This window comes from Stegostoma tigrinum, chromosome 31, assembly GCF_030684315.1.
Source record: "Stegostoma tigrinum isolate sSteTig4 chromosome 31, sSteTig4.hap1, whole genome shotgun sequence".
NCBI classification, from domain to species: domain Eukaryota; kingdom Metazoa; phylum Chordata; class Chondrichthyes; order Orectolobiformes; family Stegostomatidae; genus Stegostoma; species Stegostoma tigrinum.
In genome coordinates this window covers 39,458,445-39,472,127 of record NC_081384.1, presented here as the reverse complement: position 1 = coordinate 39,472,127, position 13,683 = coordinate 39,458,445, and the positions used below count along the sequence as shown (strand labels likewise).

The 13,683-nt window shown below is 43.6% G+C and overlaps 1 protein-coding gene across 2 annotated transcripts in view; it reads right to left on the bottom strand.

The window, feature by feature from the left end:
• LOC125466447 (glycylpeptide N-tetradecanoyltransferase 1-like) overlaps window positions 1-13,555 on the bottom strand; it is a 60,340-nt gene extending 46,785 nt beyond the window's left edge. For both annotated transcript variants that reach the window (XM_048560966.2, XM_048560967.2), the window contains exon 1: window positions 13,394-13,555. In XM_048560966.2, coding sequence (XP_048416923.1) covers window positions 13,394-13,491 — 98 coding nt within the window. In that variant the 5' untranslated portion in view covers window positions 13,492-13,555. The remainder of the gene's footprint in view (window positions 1-13,393) is intronic.
• Window positions 13,556-13,683: the final 128 nt, after the last annotated feature.

The following is a 13,683-nucleotide window of genomic DNA, read 5'->3' as shown; positions in this document are numbered from 1 at the left end:
ATATTGGTAGGGTGCAGTTCTGCCACTAAACAACTCTAGGGTGCAGCTCTGACGGGGACAGATCTGTCGCTGTGTAACAGAGTTACATACTGGAGGGGACAGGCTTGTCACTGTACATTATTAGGGTGAAGTACTGGCACAGACGAGTCCATCACCAACAGCGATGCTCAGAAGTAAGCCTTTCGGTAAATTCTAAGCGTTGTGAGATCACGAACAGACTGCAGCATTTTCCAATTGATGTTAGGCTAGGTGGTCTGTCATTTCCAGTTTTCTCCCTCCCTGTAATTACCTAGCAAAATGACAAATGAGGTCTATCACTCGGAAATAAATAAAAAGAATTACATACTAGGGAATAAAAACAATGGAACCCAAGCAAATGACAAACAGAAATAGGACAGGATTTGATAAAATAGCACATGACAGACTTGTCTGCAAAGTCAAAGTATATGATAAAACAAGACCGCAAATAGAAAACTTCTTACAGGGCTACAGTGATAAGACAGGGGAGCGAAACTTAAGAGTTGCTCTTACAGAGAGATGGTACAGACAAAACAGGCTGAACCATATTCTTTCTTGCTGTTCCCATTCCTTAAAAATGTTTCACTGTTGGGAGTAGGATGACATTGTTGATGCAACCACTAAGGGTGTATTTTCCACAGTCATCTTTCCAATAAAGGAACTCCAACATTCCCAGCTGCAGCCAATCAGGGAAGGCAGCCTGCTGTGTGCGTAACAGCTAGCAAAGTTGTTGGGTTTATAAAACTTCATTCTGACAGAATTGTGGCAATATACTGACTTTTAAAGTAGATGCTCATTAGGTTATAAGTCAAAAGGTTATTCATTTCTGATTAAAAAATTCAACAAACTGTTGATCACATGCTGAAAACATTGGTTCTTCACCCTAGATCTATTCAGGAAGCAAATTATGGGGCTGGCTGACCAAAAAGCAAGAACAGTTTCCTGACACTGTCCATCTTATGACAGCCGTTTCCTAGAATATCCCGACTGATACAAAGTTTCTCCGACCTCCATATGTTGTAAGCAAAGTGCAGACCTGAACTTCAAACAAGATTTCCCGGATTCAATGCCACATTATGACTCCATTTTTTACTTCTGGTGTTAGAGACATAGAGCTGTATAACATGGAAACAGAGCCTTCAGTCCAATTCATCCATGCTGACCAGACTTCCTAAATTAATCTTGTCCCATTTGCCAGCTTTGGTCCATAGCCCTCTAACCCTTTCCTATTCGTACACCTATCCAGAGGCCTTCTAAATGTTGTAATTGTACCAGCCTCCACCAACTCTTCTGGGAGCACATTCCATACATGCACTGCCCTCTGCATGAAGATGTTGCCCCTTAGGTCCCTTTTAAATCTTTCCCCTCTCAACTTAAACCTATGTACTCTAGTTTTGGATTCACCTACCCCAGGGAAAGGCCTTGGCAATTTACCTTGTCCATGCTCCTCATGATTTTATAAATCTCAATTCGGTCACCCCTCAGCCTCCAACTCTCCAGGGAAAGTAACCCCAGTCTATTCTGCCACTCGCTAAACCTCAAACCCTCCAACCCTGGCAACATCCTTGAAAGGGCTCAGAAAAGATGTACAAGTTTCACAACATCCTTCTTATAGCAGAGAGACTAGAATTGAATGCAATACTCCATAAGTGGTCTAACCAACATCCTGTACAGCCACATGATATCCTAACTCTTATATTCAATGCAGTGACCAATAAAGGCAAACATACTAATCGCCATCTTCACTACCCTGTCCACCTGCCACTCTACTTTCAAGGAACTTTGAACCTGCACTCCAAAATCTCTTCATTTAGCAACACTCCCCAGGACCTTACCATTAAATGTACAAGTCTTGCACTGATTTGCCTTTCCAAAATGCAGCACCTCACATTCATCTAAATTAAACTCCAACTGCCACTTCTCGGCCCATTGGCCCATGTGATCAAGGTCCCAATACACTCTGAAGTAACCTTCTTCACTGTCCACCACACCTTCAATTTTGGTGTCATATGCAACCATACCTCCTATGTTCATATCCAAATTATTTACATAAATGACAAAAAGCAGTGAACTCAGCACCGATGTTTGTGGCACACTGCTGATCACAGACCTACAGCACGAACAGCAATCCTCCATCAGCACCCTCTGTCTTCTACCTCTGAGGGTTGGAGGGTTTGATCAAAATGAGTAGGAAGAGTTTAGCGGGATACGGGCCAAATACTGGCAAAACGGGACTAGATTAATTTAGGCCAGCTGGTCGGTATGGACGAGTTGGGCAGAGGGATCTGTTTACATGCTATACAATTCTGTGACTCTAAGAGTGGATATGAGAGATAAACCAGGAGACTACAGGTCAATGAGTCTAACATCAGTGATAGAAAAACTATTCAAAAAAATTCCTGATGGACAGAATTAATCCCTATTTGGAGACCCATGCATTAATCAAGGATAGTCATCTTGGTGTTGCCATGGGGAGGTCACGTCTAACAAATCTGATTGAATTTTGAGCAGATGTGACTAGGTGTGTACACCAGGGAAGTGCATTCAACGCAGGTTGCATGGGCTACAATGAAACTTTAACAAGGTTTTGCACAGCAGGCTGGATTAGAAACCAACAGCACATGGGATCAAACACAACTTGGAAAACTGGGTCCAAAACTGGCTTTGTACCAGGAAGCAGGTAATAGTCAAACGGTACTTTTGTGACTGGAAACATAGCTCCAGTGGCATTCAGTTCTGGCTTCCTTGCTGTTTGTTGCTGCTTTAAATATCTAGCCATGAATGCTGGAAGTATGATCAGTAAGTCTGCAGATTTCAAGAGAACTGATCATGTGGTAAACTGCAAGAAGGAAAGCCTTAGCCTAAGCCTAAAGTCATTTATAAATAGGCTGGTCAGACGAGCTGAACAGTGGAAAATGGAACTTCATTTTAAAGAGTGAGGTGATGTACGTTGGGAAGACTAACGAGACAAGGGAATAGATGCTGAACGGCAGGAAGCTAGACAGTACAGGGGATCAAAGGGAGCTTGCTGTGCATGTCCAAAGATTCTCAAAATCAGCAAGGTAAGGTTGTTAAGGCAACTTATGGGATGTTTGCCTTCATTAGTCAAGTCACTGACTATAACATCAATTAGAACACAGAAGTATTGAGTGCATTTCTAGTCACTACACTATGGGAAGGATGTGATTGCTCAAAATGGAGCAAAGGAGATCCACCAGGATTGCTGCCTGTAAGGAGTGATTCAGCTACTAAGAGGTTGGATAAGCCCAGATAGCCTTTTCTGCTCTGCGGAAAACAAAGTCGGGGGAACCTAAGTGAGGTGTACAAGGTGTATGACAAACATTGATCATGTAGATATGGAGAAACTTTTTCCATTAGTATGGTGGTCAGTAAGTGTCAAGCATAGTGACATAGTTTTAATTTAAAGGCAGAAGTATACAGTAGATTCTACTAAAGACTTACTCACAGGGTTGGTCGGCTGGGGCAGGACGGTTGGGGGGGGGGGGGGGGCAGGGGTGGTAGATCTGGGAATCGCTGCCTAAAAAGGTGGCAGAGGCAGGAACTATCAAGTAGTATTTACCTGAACACTTGAAATGCCATAGGTCACAGGGCTACAGGCAAAGTGCTAGAAAACAGGTTGAAAACTGATGTATGTTTGATGACTGGCCTGGACATGAAGGACCAAAAAGACCTTTTATAAAAACGTTATAAAAACTCTTGATTCTATAAGGTTGATTTTTTATTGGTTAGGTTATGTATCAAGGATTGTCCAACACAGTCAGTCAAAAAAAGACAGAATAGTGTCTGCATCCCAGTGTCAAACAGTGACACAGTCTAGTAGCCACCAACGCTGCTAGTTCAGGATGACAGGAACACATTGTACACACCAGTACTTCACTCCGTTGTTACACAGCGATAGCCCTGTCCCAGTATTTATAAAGTAGTGGTGGGTACAGGCAGCCGTCACTAAATTCTTGTGATATACAGTGACAAGTCTGTAGACATGGGTACTGAATTCCAGTGCCACATATTGATTGACACATACTCTACATAATTCTACATTTAGAGTTAAAGAGATCTATGACACACAAAAAAACGTCCTTCAGCACTGGTCAAATCCATGCACCCAAATAATCTCGTTCCATTTTCTTGCACTTGGCATATAGCTTTGTATGATTTTGCACACCTCTTCAATGTTATGAGGATTTCTGCCTCTACCATCTAATGTTGTCGTTTATCTCAAGAGGGTTGGAATATAAAAGCAGCGATGGGCATCTGAGGCTTTATAAAGCTTTAGTTAGGCCCCATTTAGAATACTGTGTCCAATTTTGGGCCCCACACCTCAGGAAGGACATACTAGCCCTGGAGCGTGTCCAGCGGAGATTCACACGGATGATTCCTGGAATGGTAGGTTTAACATATGATGAACGGCTAAGGATCCTAGGAACGTACCCTGGAATGGTAGGTTTAACGTATGATGAACGGCTAAGGATCCTAGGATTGTACTCCGAGTTTAGAAGGTTGAGGGGAGATCTAATAGAAACTTACAAGATAATGTATGGTTTGGAAGGGGTGGACACTAGGAAGTTGTTTCCGTTAGGCGGGGAGACTAGGACACGTGGGCACAGCCTTAAAATTAGAGGGGGCAAATTTAAAACTGAAATGAGACGACATTTCTTCAGCCAGTGTGGTGGGCTTGTGGAATTCATTGCCACAGAGTGCAGTGGAGGCCGGGACGTTAGATGCCTTCAAGGCAGAGATCGACAAATTCTTGATCTCACAAGGAATCAAGGGCTATGGGGAGAGTGCAGGGAAGTGGAGTTGAAATGCCCAGCCATGATTTAAATGGTGGAGTGGACCTGATGGGCCGAATGGCCTTACTTCCACTCCTGTGTCTTACAGACTTATGGTCTTACCACCATCGCTGGCAATGAGTTTCAGATTCGCACTACCCTTTGGGTAAAAACGGGCTTTTCCTCACATCTCCTCCAAACCTCCTAACTCTCATCTTAAATCTTTGCTCCCTGGTCTTTGAGCTCTCCATTGAGGAGGAAAGTTTATTTCTGCCTTACCTTATCCATGCCCTCACAATTGTATACAACTTAATCATGCTTCCTCTCAATCTCCTCTGCTCTAAGGAAAACAATCCTAGTTTATCCAATCTCTCTTCATAACTGAAACTCTCCAGCACAAACAACATCCTGGTAAATCTCCTTGCACCCTCTCCAGAACTGCACACAATACTCCAGCTGTGCCCTAACTAACACTTTGTACAGTTCAACCATAACCTTCCTGGTCTTAAAACTCTAGGTCTTGGCTAATGAAGAAAATAAATGAAAAACAAAGAAATAAATGAAAACATTCATAATGTCAAGGTTCGGAATTGTATTGCTGTGTGTTCTTCAGAGCTAAGCCACATCCAATCCCAATCCCAATCATTTACACTTCACTGAAATGTCAGTGAAAACCTTATTGGTGCTATTGCAATCAGGCAAAGAAATTATAGAGTCCAGTACATGATCTAAGTTGATGCTCCAGTGCAGTTGTGAGGATGCATTATTTCTATACAAGGCAGTATTAATTGCACTTCAAAAGGAACCTATTTAGATCATACTTTTAGAGGCTGTGATCAGATGCTACATTAATCCACATTATTTCTTAACTAAGAGAGAAATTATTTTAAACCCAAGGTGCCCGGAGATGGGCCTGCTCCATATTTCCAGCATATCCTGAGGTCATCCATGTAAAAGCAGAGTCACAAGGAGCTGCTGCATTCCGTGATCACCTGAAATAATCACAGAATCATAGAATCCTGACATTCTACCCATCAAGTCTGCAACCCTCCAAACAGCATTCCCCAATCCTATCCTTGTAACTCCACATTTCACCATGGCCAATCCACCTAACCTGTACATCTTTGGGCCGAGGGAGGAAAATGGGACACCTGGAGGAAACCCATGCAGAGAACGTGCAAACTCTACATAGTCACCTGAGGCTGGAATTAAACCCAGGGCCTTAATGCTATGAGGTGGCAGTGCTAAGTACTGCCACTCCTAACCCATTAGGCCTTCAGCAGTAAGTAGAGTAGCCTTTGATTGTTACACCTAGGGTAGTAAACACATGAAGACATAGAAGCGAGGCCTTGACAGAAGTTAGTAAGTTGACTGTCCTACTCAACATAGGAGCTATAAATTGAACTTAATAGCAAGGGATGCTGAATATTGTTTCCATAACTACCACATAGTCTGTTCTTAAATGTTTATGACATTGCTGTTTGTGAAAGCTTACTGTGCAGAAATGGGCTCCATAGTTCTCAAATTAAAAAGGTAATTATTGTTCAAAACCGAAAAGTGCTTTGCAACATCTATAAAGAGAGTAAATACTTCAAATTTGTACCCTACATCTTTAGCCAAGCTGCTCCCATACAGTTCTTACACTGGTAACTATCTCAGTGTGAAAAATTGCCTAGGAACATCCTGCCCACAAAAGCAGGACAAATTCAACCTTCCAATTACCAACCCATTAGTCTATGCTTGATCAGCAGCAAACCATTGGAAGGGATTGTTGACAGTGCTACCAAATTACACTTCTCAACAATAACCTGCTCGCTTATCTTCAGTTTCGATTCCACCAGACCCATCCTGAGGGAGACCTGAGAAACTCTCATTGTCTGTGAACAAGAGCTGTATATCATAATTGAGTTCACATACCAGAATCTGATCAACATGGACAACTTGCTCGAGGTCTTCCCACCATCAGGCGTATACCTCCACTATCCTGGGATTGAGTGGCTGGGGGTGACCAGATTCAGCAATGTGCTGCATGACTGAGACCTGAGACGGATGTTGCTGCAGGAATTGGCAAACAGGTCGATGATGGGCATCAGCTTGCGGCTGACGCTATCTGTTGCCTGAAAATGACGGTGCTCGGACCGGACGTTGTGCACTATTTGCAGGATGCCCACGTGTGTGGTGGAATCCCGTCTGCATGCACCTCTGCTCAGATGGAATTTCATATTTGGCGATAAAGTCCTGAATCTCCTTCAGGAGTCCACGTCCCACAACCTGCGCCACATCTTGAATGCGTGTAATTTGTCTTTACAAGGCTTTTCTCTGTACAAGTTGCTGCTGCACATCATTCACCTCAACGCTTACGTCCAGTGTTCGGACACTCATCGGCATGCTTATTTACTGCTGGGCAGCGGGAAATTCCCCAGTGGAGGACTCTCTACACAGCAGACCTTCCTTTTCCCATCAGCTATCTGGTATAGGGTGTTTATGCAGAAGTCCCATGTAATTGCAGACTGTAGCAGTTCATGAACCCAAACCTAACTGCGTATTTTGCAGCACTGTGGAGTCCATGGAGAATGTATATATTTGTGTGGGAAATTGCACTTTGTTTTTAGTGATACGAAAAATAAAAACTTATGTTCTGCTTTTGGTTGCACTTCACCCCTATTCTCATGATCTTTGAGCACCCAGTGTGAAGAGGTATGAGCAAATCAGAGGACCTCCTCTTAGACCTGGCCAGGCTGGCTATTAACAGGTCCAGGCAGTGGGCCGTGGAGAGGGTCATATCTGACTCTCTTCTGTAGTTATGTTCATGCCCAGATGTTCTCTGAGAGGGAGAACATAGGGTCCATCAATTCTGTCAATCGCTAAAGTTTGAGAAGATTTGTAGCTTGCATTGTGGATGAAGTTGCAGACATGCTCGCTTAGCTGGCGGGTTTGGTTGCAAATGTTTCATCACCCTGCGAGGTAAGATTGTCAGAGCACTTCCTATGAAGCTTCAACAGAGGTGCACTGATGATGTTACTAGCAGGGTGATGAAATGTTTGCAACCAAGCCCCCCACGGCTCAGCAAGCATGTCTACAACCTCTTTAGAGAGGGGTAGGCACCGTGGGGGGATAGTGTTTTAATTCCCCCTCCAACTCCATTTGATTCAGTCCCTTCCTGTTCTTCCTACCACTCCCTCACTTTTGATGGTTTGCCTCAACCACAACAAGCTTGCATGTAAATATCCAATTGCCTACTCGGGGGATTTATCGGCAGCAGTTAATAGTAAGTAAGCAAGAAGTGATGGTGATTTGGTGGTGGGCAAAAAACATTTGGTTGTGTGTGATAACACTTCCAGATGTAGCAAAAAAGAAAAAACAAAAAAAAAACATAATCTGGCACTTATGTTCATTTTGTGTTCCACCAGCATCATTCAGCTCCTGATTTCATTATAGCCCCTGTCCAAATTTAGATAAAGAACTGACTTGAGAGAGGAGGTGACTGTGACTGCCATGACATCAGTGCAGTATTCGACTGAGCTAGGTCTTGAGCAGTCATTGCAAAACTGGAGTCAATAGACATCGGGGGGAAAATCTTCACTGACAGCAGTCATATCTAACACAAAACAAGATTGTTCTGGTTGTTGAAGGCCAATGACCTCAATCACAGGAACTCAGTACACAGGATTGCAGGTTGTGTCATAGGCACACCCATCTTCAACTGTTTCAATGACATTCTCTCTACCATAAGAGGTCAGTTAGAATCGGATAAATTCTGTAGATGGACATTACATCCCAAGTATTGAAGGTCACCATGTGAAATTGGGATTTGGTGTTCAAAAGTTATAAAGAGCTCTTGTAGCTACTGCCATATTCATCTGAAGACATCCAAAATTCTCTGCTCTCTGAAACCAAGGCATTGTTAATACTTGGATGCGACATTTGGTCTTTGAACCATGCAGCGATACCTATACTTCAAACTTCCTCCTAGTTGGCATGCCCTGGAGACGTATTTCATCAGGTGGCCTCAATTCTGACATGTAGCTTTTGTTCATAAGGTCTTCAGCTCTCCCTCAGGGCACTGCTTGTCTTTTACCAGGTCCTGATCGATGTTTGGAATATTGTGGAATTGGGCCAGGTCTTCCTGCCTGACAATATCTACAGCTTAGGAACCCACATCACCACCATTGCAGGTTTGAGTGAGAGGGTAAGGCCATGGCTGAGGGGTTGACCAGAGTCAGCAACATTCTGGGTGGCAGAGGCCTGGGCTTGATGTTGTTGCAGGAACTGGCAAACAGAGCTGTGGTGGACATCCAACTACTACAAACATTTTTTGTGTCAGGTATGACTCAACCAGCACTGAACCTCTTCTCCTCCTCCTCCTCCTCCTCCTCCTCCTCACCCCCACCCCATTTCCTTTGACTTCAGTCTCCCTTCGCCTTCTTGATAGCGAAATTGGTCACCCTTATTTCCCACTCGGAACCTCTACAACAACATTTTATTATTTAAAGCTTCGCTTCCATTAAGCTGCAAGGAGAAACTCACTAGTTTGCAGAAGTTCCTTCCCAGAGGCTTTTCTTTGGGTACAACAACACAGGTGCTGGCAGCTTCCAGCAGCTTAAACACGTGCACTTACAAGAACTGGCATGATTGGTTATGTTCTACTATGTAGGCATCACAGTTGTCTCCATGACGGCTTCTGAATGTACAAACTGTTTTAGCAGCAACATGGCTCAATTTTCTGAAGTTTACCTGATACACCCCCTCTGCTGTTTCCCTGCTTCACATTAGCTAAAAGTGCACAGGCCAAGGAGCAAACATGGAACTATCAATCTGTATATCACTCACATTACACTTGGCAGCCTCCATCTAATTAGGCCTAAAACTGCAAGGAGTTGAAGAAACATCTCTTATGAGCTATTGAAAGCTGGTCTTTCTGCTTCTGCTGAAATGACAAGTATTCTGGGAGAACATGGAAAATGAAACCCAATGCTCCTACTAAAGAGTGTTCTGATTAAGTACAATCAATTGTTTTGAAGTACATTCAACGGGAAATGAGGAAGAAACTAGTCATAAGAATTTCCGAAGTCACATGACACCAGTTTATAGTCCAACACATTTATGGTCACAAGCTTGTGGTTTCACATAAACCCGTTGGATTGTAATCTGGTGTTGTGTGACTTCTGACATTGTCCACCCCAGCCCAATACCGGTACCTCCACATCACGAGAATTTCTGATGGGCAAAAATAGGTTTATGGGCATTCTGCTGAAGAAATATCAGATCAGAAAGTTTCCAGAACCAAAGAAAATACTTTGGGTCTTTACCATTATTTTTCAAAATCAACTAAATTCTATATCTCAAATCTCTTGCTGGAAAATTTGCTGCTGCTCATGTTGAAATGCCCAATTTGCTCAGAAACACGTTCCAAGGCCTTAAGCTTTGAATAGCAGAAAGGGTATGTAGCGCGAGAACATTATATCATTTCAAAAACTACTACAGGTAGTTAGTGTCAGGTCAAGGACACTTGAGCAATTCTCCATTCAGAAGCAAATGCCAGCTACAGCGGAACCTGCACTTTGATCATCTCTGTGCAGAAATGGTTCAAGCTCCTGACAAAAGACTAGCACAAGCTTTATAATTATAGGCTAGTGGACACTATAAAAACACCCACTTGCACTTCTACAGTATCTTTAACATAATAACACTTCCCAAGGAAGTTTACAGACGCATCAACAGACATATTTGACAAAGGGCAGTTGACCAAATTCTTGATATCAAGTTTCAAAAAACTTTATGTACAGCTCGAGAGAGGAATTTTCATTACTTAGGTCAGAATTAGAAATGCAGAGAGATCTTGGAAAGTTGCATGACTGGAGAAAAATACAAATTTAGGGAGCAGTAAAGCAATGAAGAAGTTCAAAATGGAGTGATAAAACCATAAAGGAAATCCAACAAAAATCAGAAATTTTAAAAATCAAAACATTACTGAACCTGGAGCCAGTGCAGGTCATCAAGATATTAGGTGAACAGAGATAGGTTATGGTGTGTACAACAACACAGCTCTCAAATCAGCCACTGGGATACACCTGCACAGATCTGCCAAACCTGGAAGCAGAGGCAGATGGCAAATAGAACTAACACGGAGAAACTGGGAAATTAAACTATAGATTCTTCACGAACCTTAGCCTAGATGGTAAATAAAGTAAAAGCAGAATGTTAGAATGAACAGCTGAGTACAAGTGCAGACTCAGGAACTTATGAGTGCAGCCCTCAGCATAGTGATATGGTTACATGTTGTGACTGTCTTCCAATTTATAGTTACATTGTTTTTCCAGCCACTAGTATTTTAATTCCAGCTGACATTTCTAAAATTCTCAAAAAACAGTATACTTTCATGTTAGCAACAGCTACTCAAGTTTAATGTACTTTTGCAACAATTCTTCATAATGTAGTATTGTTATCAACCACTTGACAATTGAAGTCACAATTACAATTAGCCAACTATGAATTATGCAAAATAAAAATCTAAAGAAATGCAAATGCTGTAAATCAGGAACAAAAACAGAAGTTGCTGGAAAAGTTCAGCAGGTCTGGCAGCATCTATAAAGAAAAAAATCAGAATTAATGATTCAGGTCCAATGACTCTTCCTCAGGACCTCTACATTGCAAAGGCTGAGCGCCAGCTCTCAGATACCTCCTCCTGTCTTCCCCTGGATCATGACCCCACCATGATGCATCAGGTCACTGTACCTACTACAATAACTGATCTCATTTCATCTGGTGACTTGCACCCCCCAACCCCCCACCACTGCTTTCAAGCTGATAGTTTACCAGCCCTGCACAACTCACTTCTACCTCCTTCCAAAAAGCTACAACCATGGATTTGCAATCCTTGTACACGTCCTTTCTTCACCACAACGGTCTTAGGACTCTCTCCTTCCTGGAGCAAAGACCTGAACTGTCCCCACACACCACCACCATCCTCCACTTGGCCAAGTTTGGCCTCACCTTCAACTTCTCTCAACTCCTTTAGTTTTCTTCAGATCAGATGGGTGGCCATGGGTATCTGCATGGGCCCTAATTATGACTGTCACCATGTGGGGTACGTGGAACGTTCCTTATTTCAGTCCTATTCTGGCCCTCACCCACAATACTCTCCCTGACATATCGATGCAGCTTCTCTCTCTCGTCCAGAATTGGAAAAATTCATCGATTTCAGTTCCAATTTCCATGCTGCCCTCACTTTCATCAGGTCTCTCTCTGACACATCCCTTCCATTCCTCAAGATCTCTGTTTCCATTTCTGGGGATAAGCTGGCCACTAATATCCATTATAAACCCAGTGACTCCCACAGCTACCTGGTCTATACATCCTCAACCCTGCTTTCTGTAAAGACTACATCCCTTTCTCTCAGCTCCTCCAGAGTTCTGAGGAAGGGTCACCAGACCGGAAATGTTAACTCTGATCTTTTTCTTCAGAGGATTTGACTATATTATCTCAGCTTTCACTCCAGCATTATATTAAAAGGAGTGGTTCATTGTTATTGTAATTCTGTTTATACAATTTTAACACAAACCTCAAGAAACAAGAACACATGATCCCAACTGACACATTAAGGAGCAATGAGGGTTAGAGCTCTGTGTTCGCACAGGCCCTGAGGGTCTGACTACTTCTGTGGCAAACTGGGAGATGAAGTCAAAGACTCACTATGCTAGTCAAAAAAGGGCAGTTCTGCCTAGTACAAAAACAGAAGTTGCTGGAAAAGCTCAACAGATCTGGCAGCATCTGCCAGACCTGCTGAGCTTTTCCAGCAACTTCTGTTTTTGTTCCTGATTTACAGCATCTGCAGTTCTTTCACTTCTTATTCAGTTCTGCCTAGTGTCCTGGCCAATCTTTTAACCCTGAACCAATGTCACAAAAACAGGGGAACAGTGATGATTCAGTTCTGAGGAAACAAAACGTTAACTCTGTTCTCCTTCACAGATTCTGCCAGACCTGCTGAGCTTTTCCGGCAACTTTGTTTTTGTTCTTGATTTACAGCACCTGCAGTTCTTTTGTTTTTGTTTTAACAGTGATAATTTTCAATTGCTGGTTGTTATGTGCACAACTATACAGCTATGTGATTACAAGGATTTTAAAAGTACTCAGCTGGCTGTAATATCACTATGAAACGTCCACAGAATGTGCAGTAACTATACAAGTCCAATTCCTGGACCTGAGCAGCCCTGGGGATAGTTTGGGGGGGGGGGAGCCGGTTCCAATGCCCTTGACTGCCTCCACTGAGATGCAAAGACAGTTTGATCCCACACCTTATAGCAAGAGGAAAGGAACCTTGCGCTCCCACCAACAGCTCGGGCGGATGGCGGAAGCTTGCTGCGTTGACGAACGTGGAGACAGTCCAACCAGGAATCACCATCCCGGCGGATACCACCCACTATCGCTGTCAATCAGCGAGGCTGCCCAATTGGCGCGGCGCAGGGGCAGGGGCAAGGGCAAGGTTGGTCCAGTGGGTAAGAGAGGTGTGAAGGCAGCGCCGTCTCCCAGGGGCCGGGCGGGCCGAGAGCCCTGTCACAGAGGCAGCAGCCGCCCTCACATACCCTTTACTGTGTACATGCTCCTCTTCATTCTCACAGTCACTACCGCAGCCATCCTCCTCCTCCATGTCTTTTGTTGCTGTCTCATGATCGTCTGCCATGATTCAGGATCGACCACGATTAGGCAACTCGCGCAACAACGCTGCTGCCGATTGGTCCGTTCCCCGCCCCTTCCCCGAGCTACCTTTCCCATTGGCCTCCGATGTGCCGACGTCGGCGCGGCGTTACGATAGCGGTGATGGGAATGCGGAATGCTGGGAAATATAGTCCGTTGATAGCGAGTGGCGCCGCTG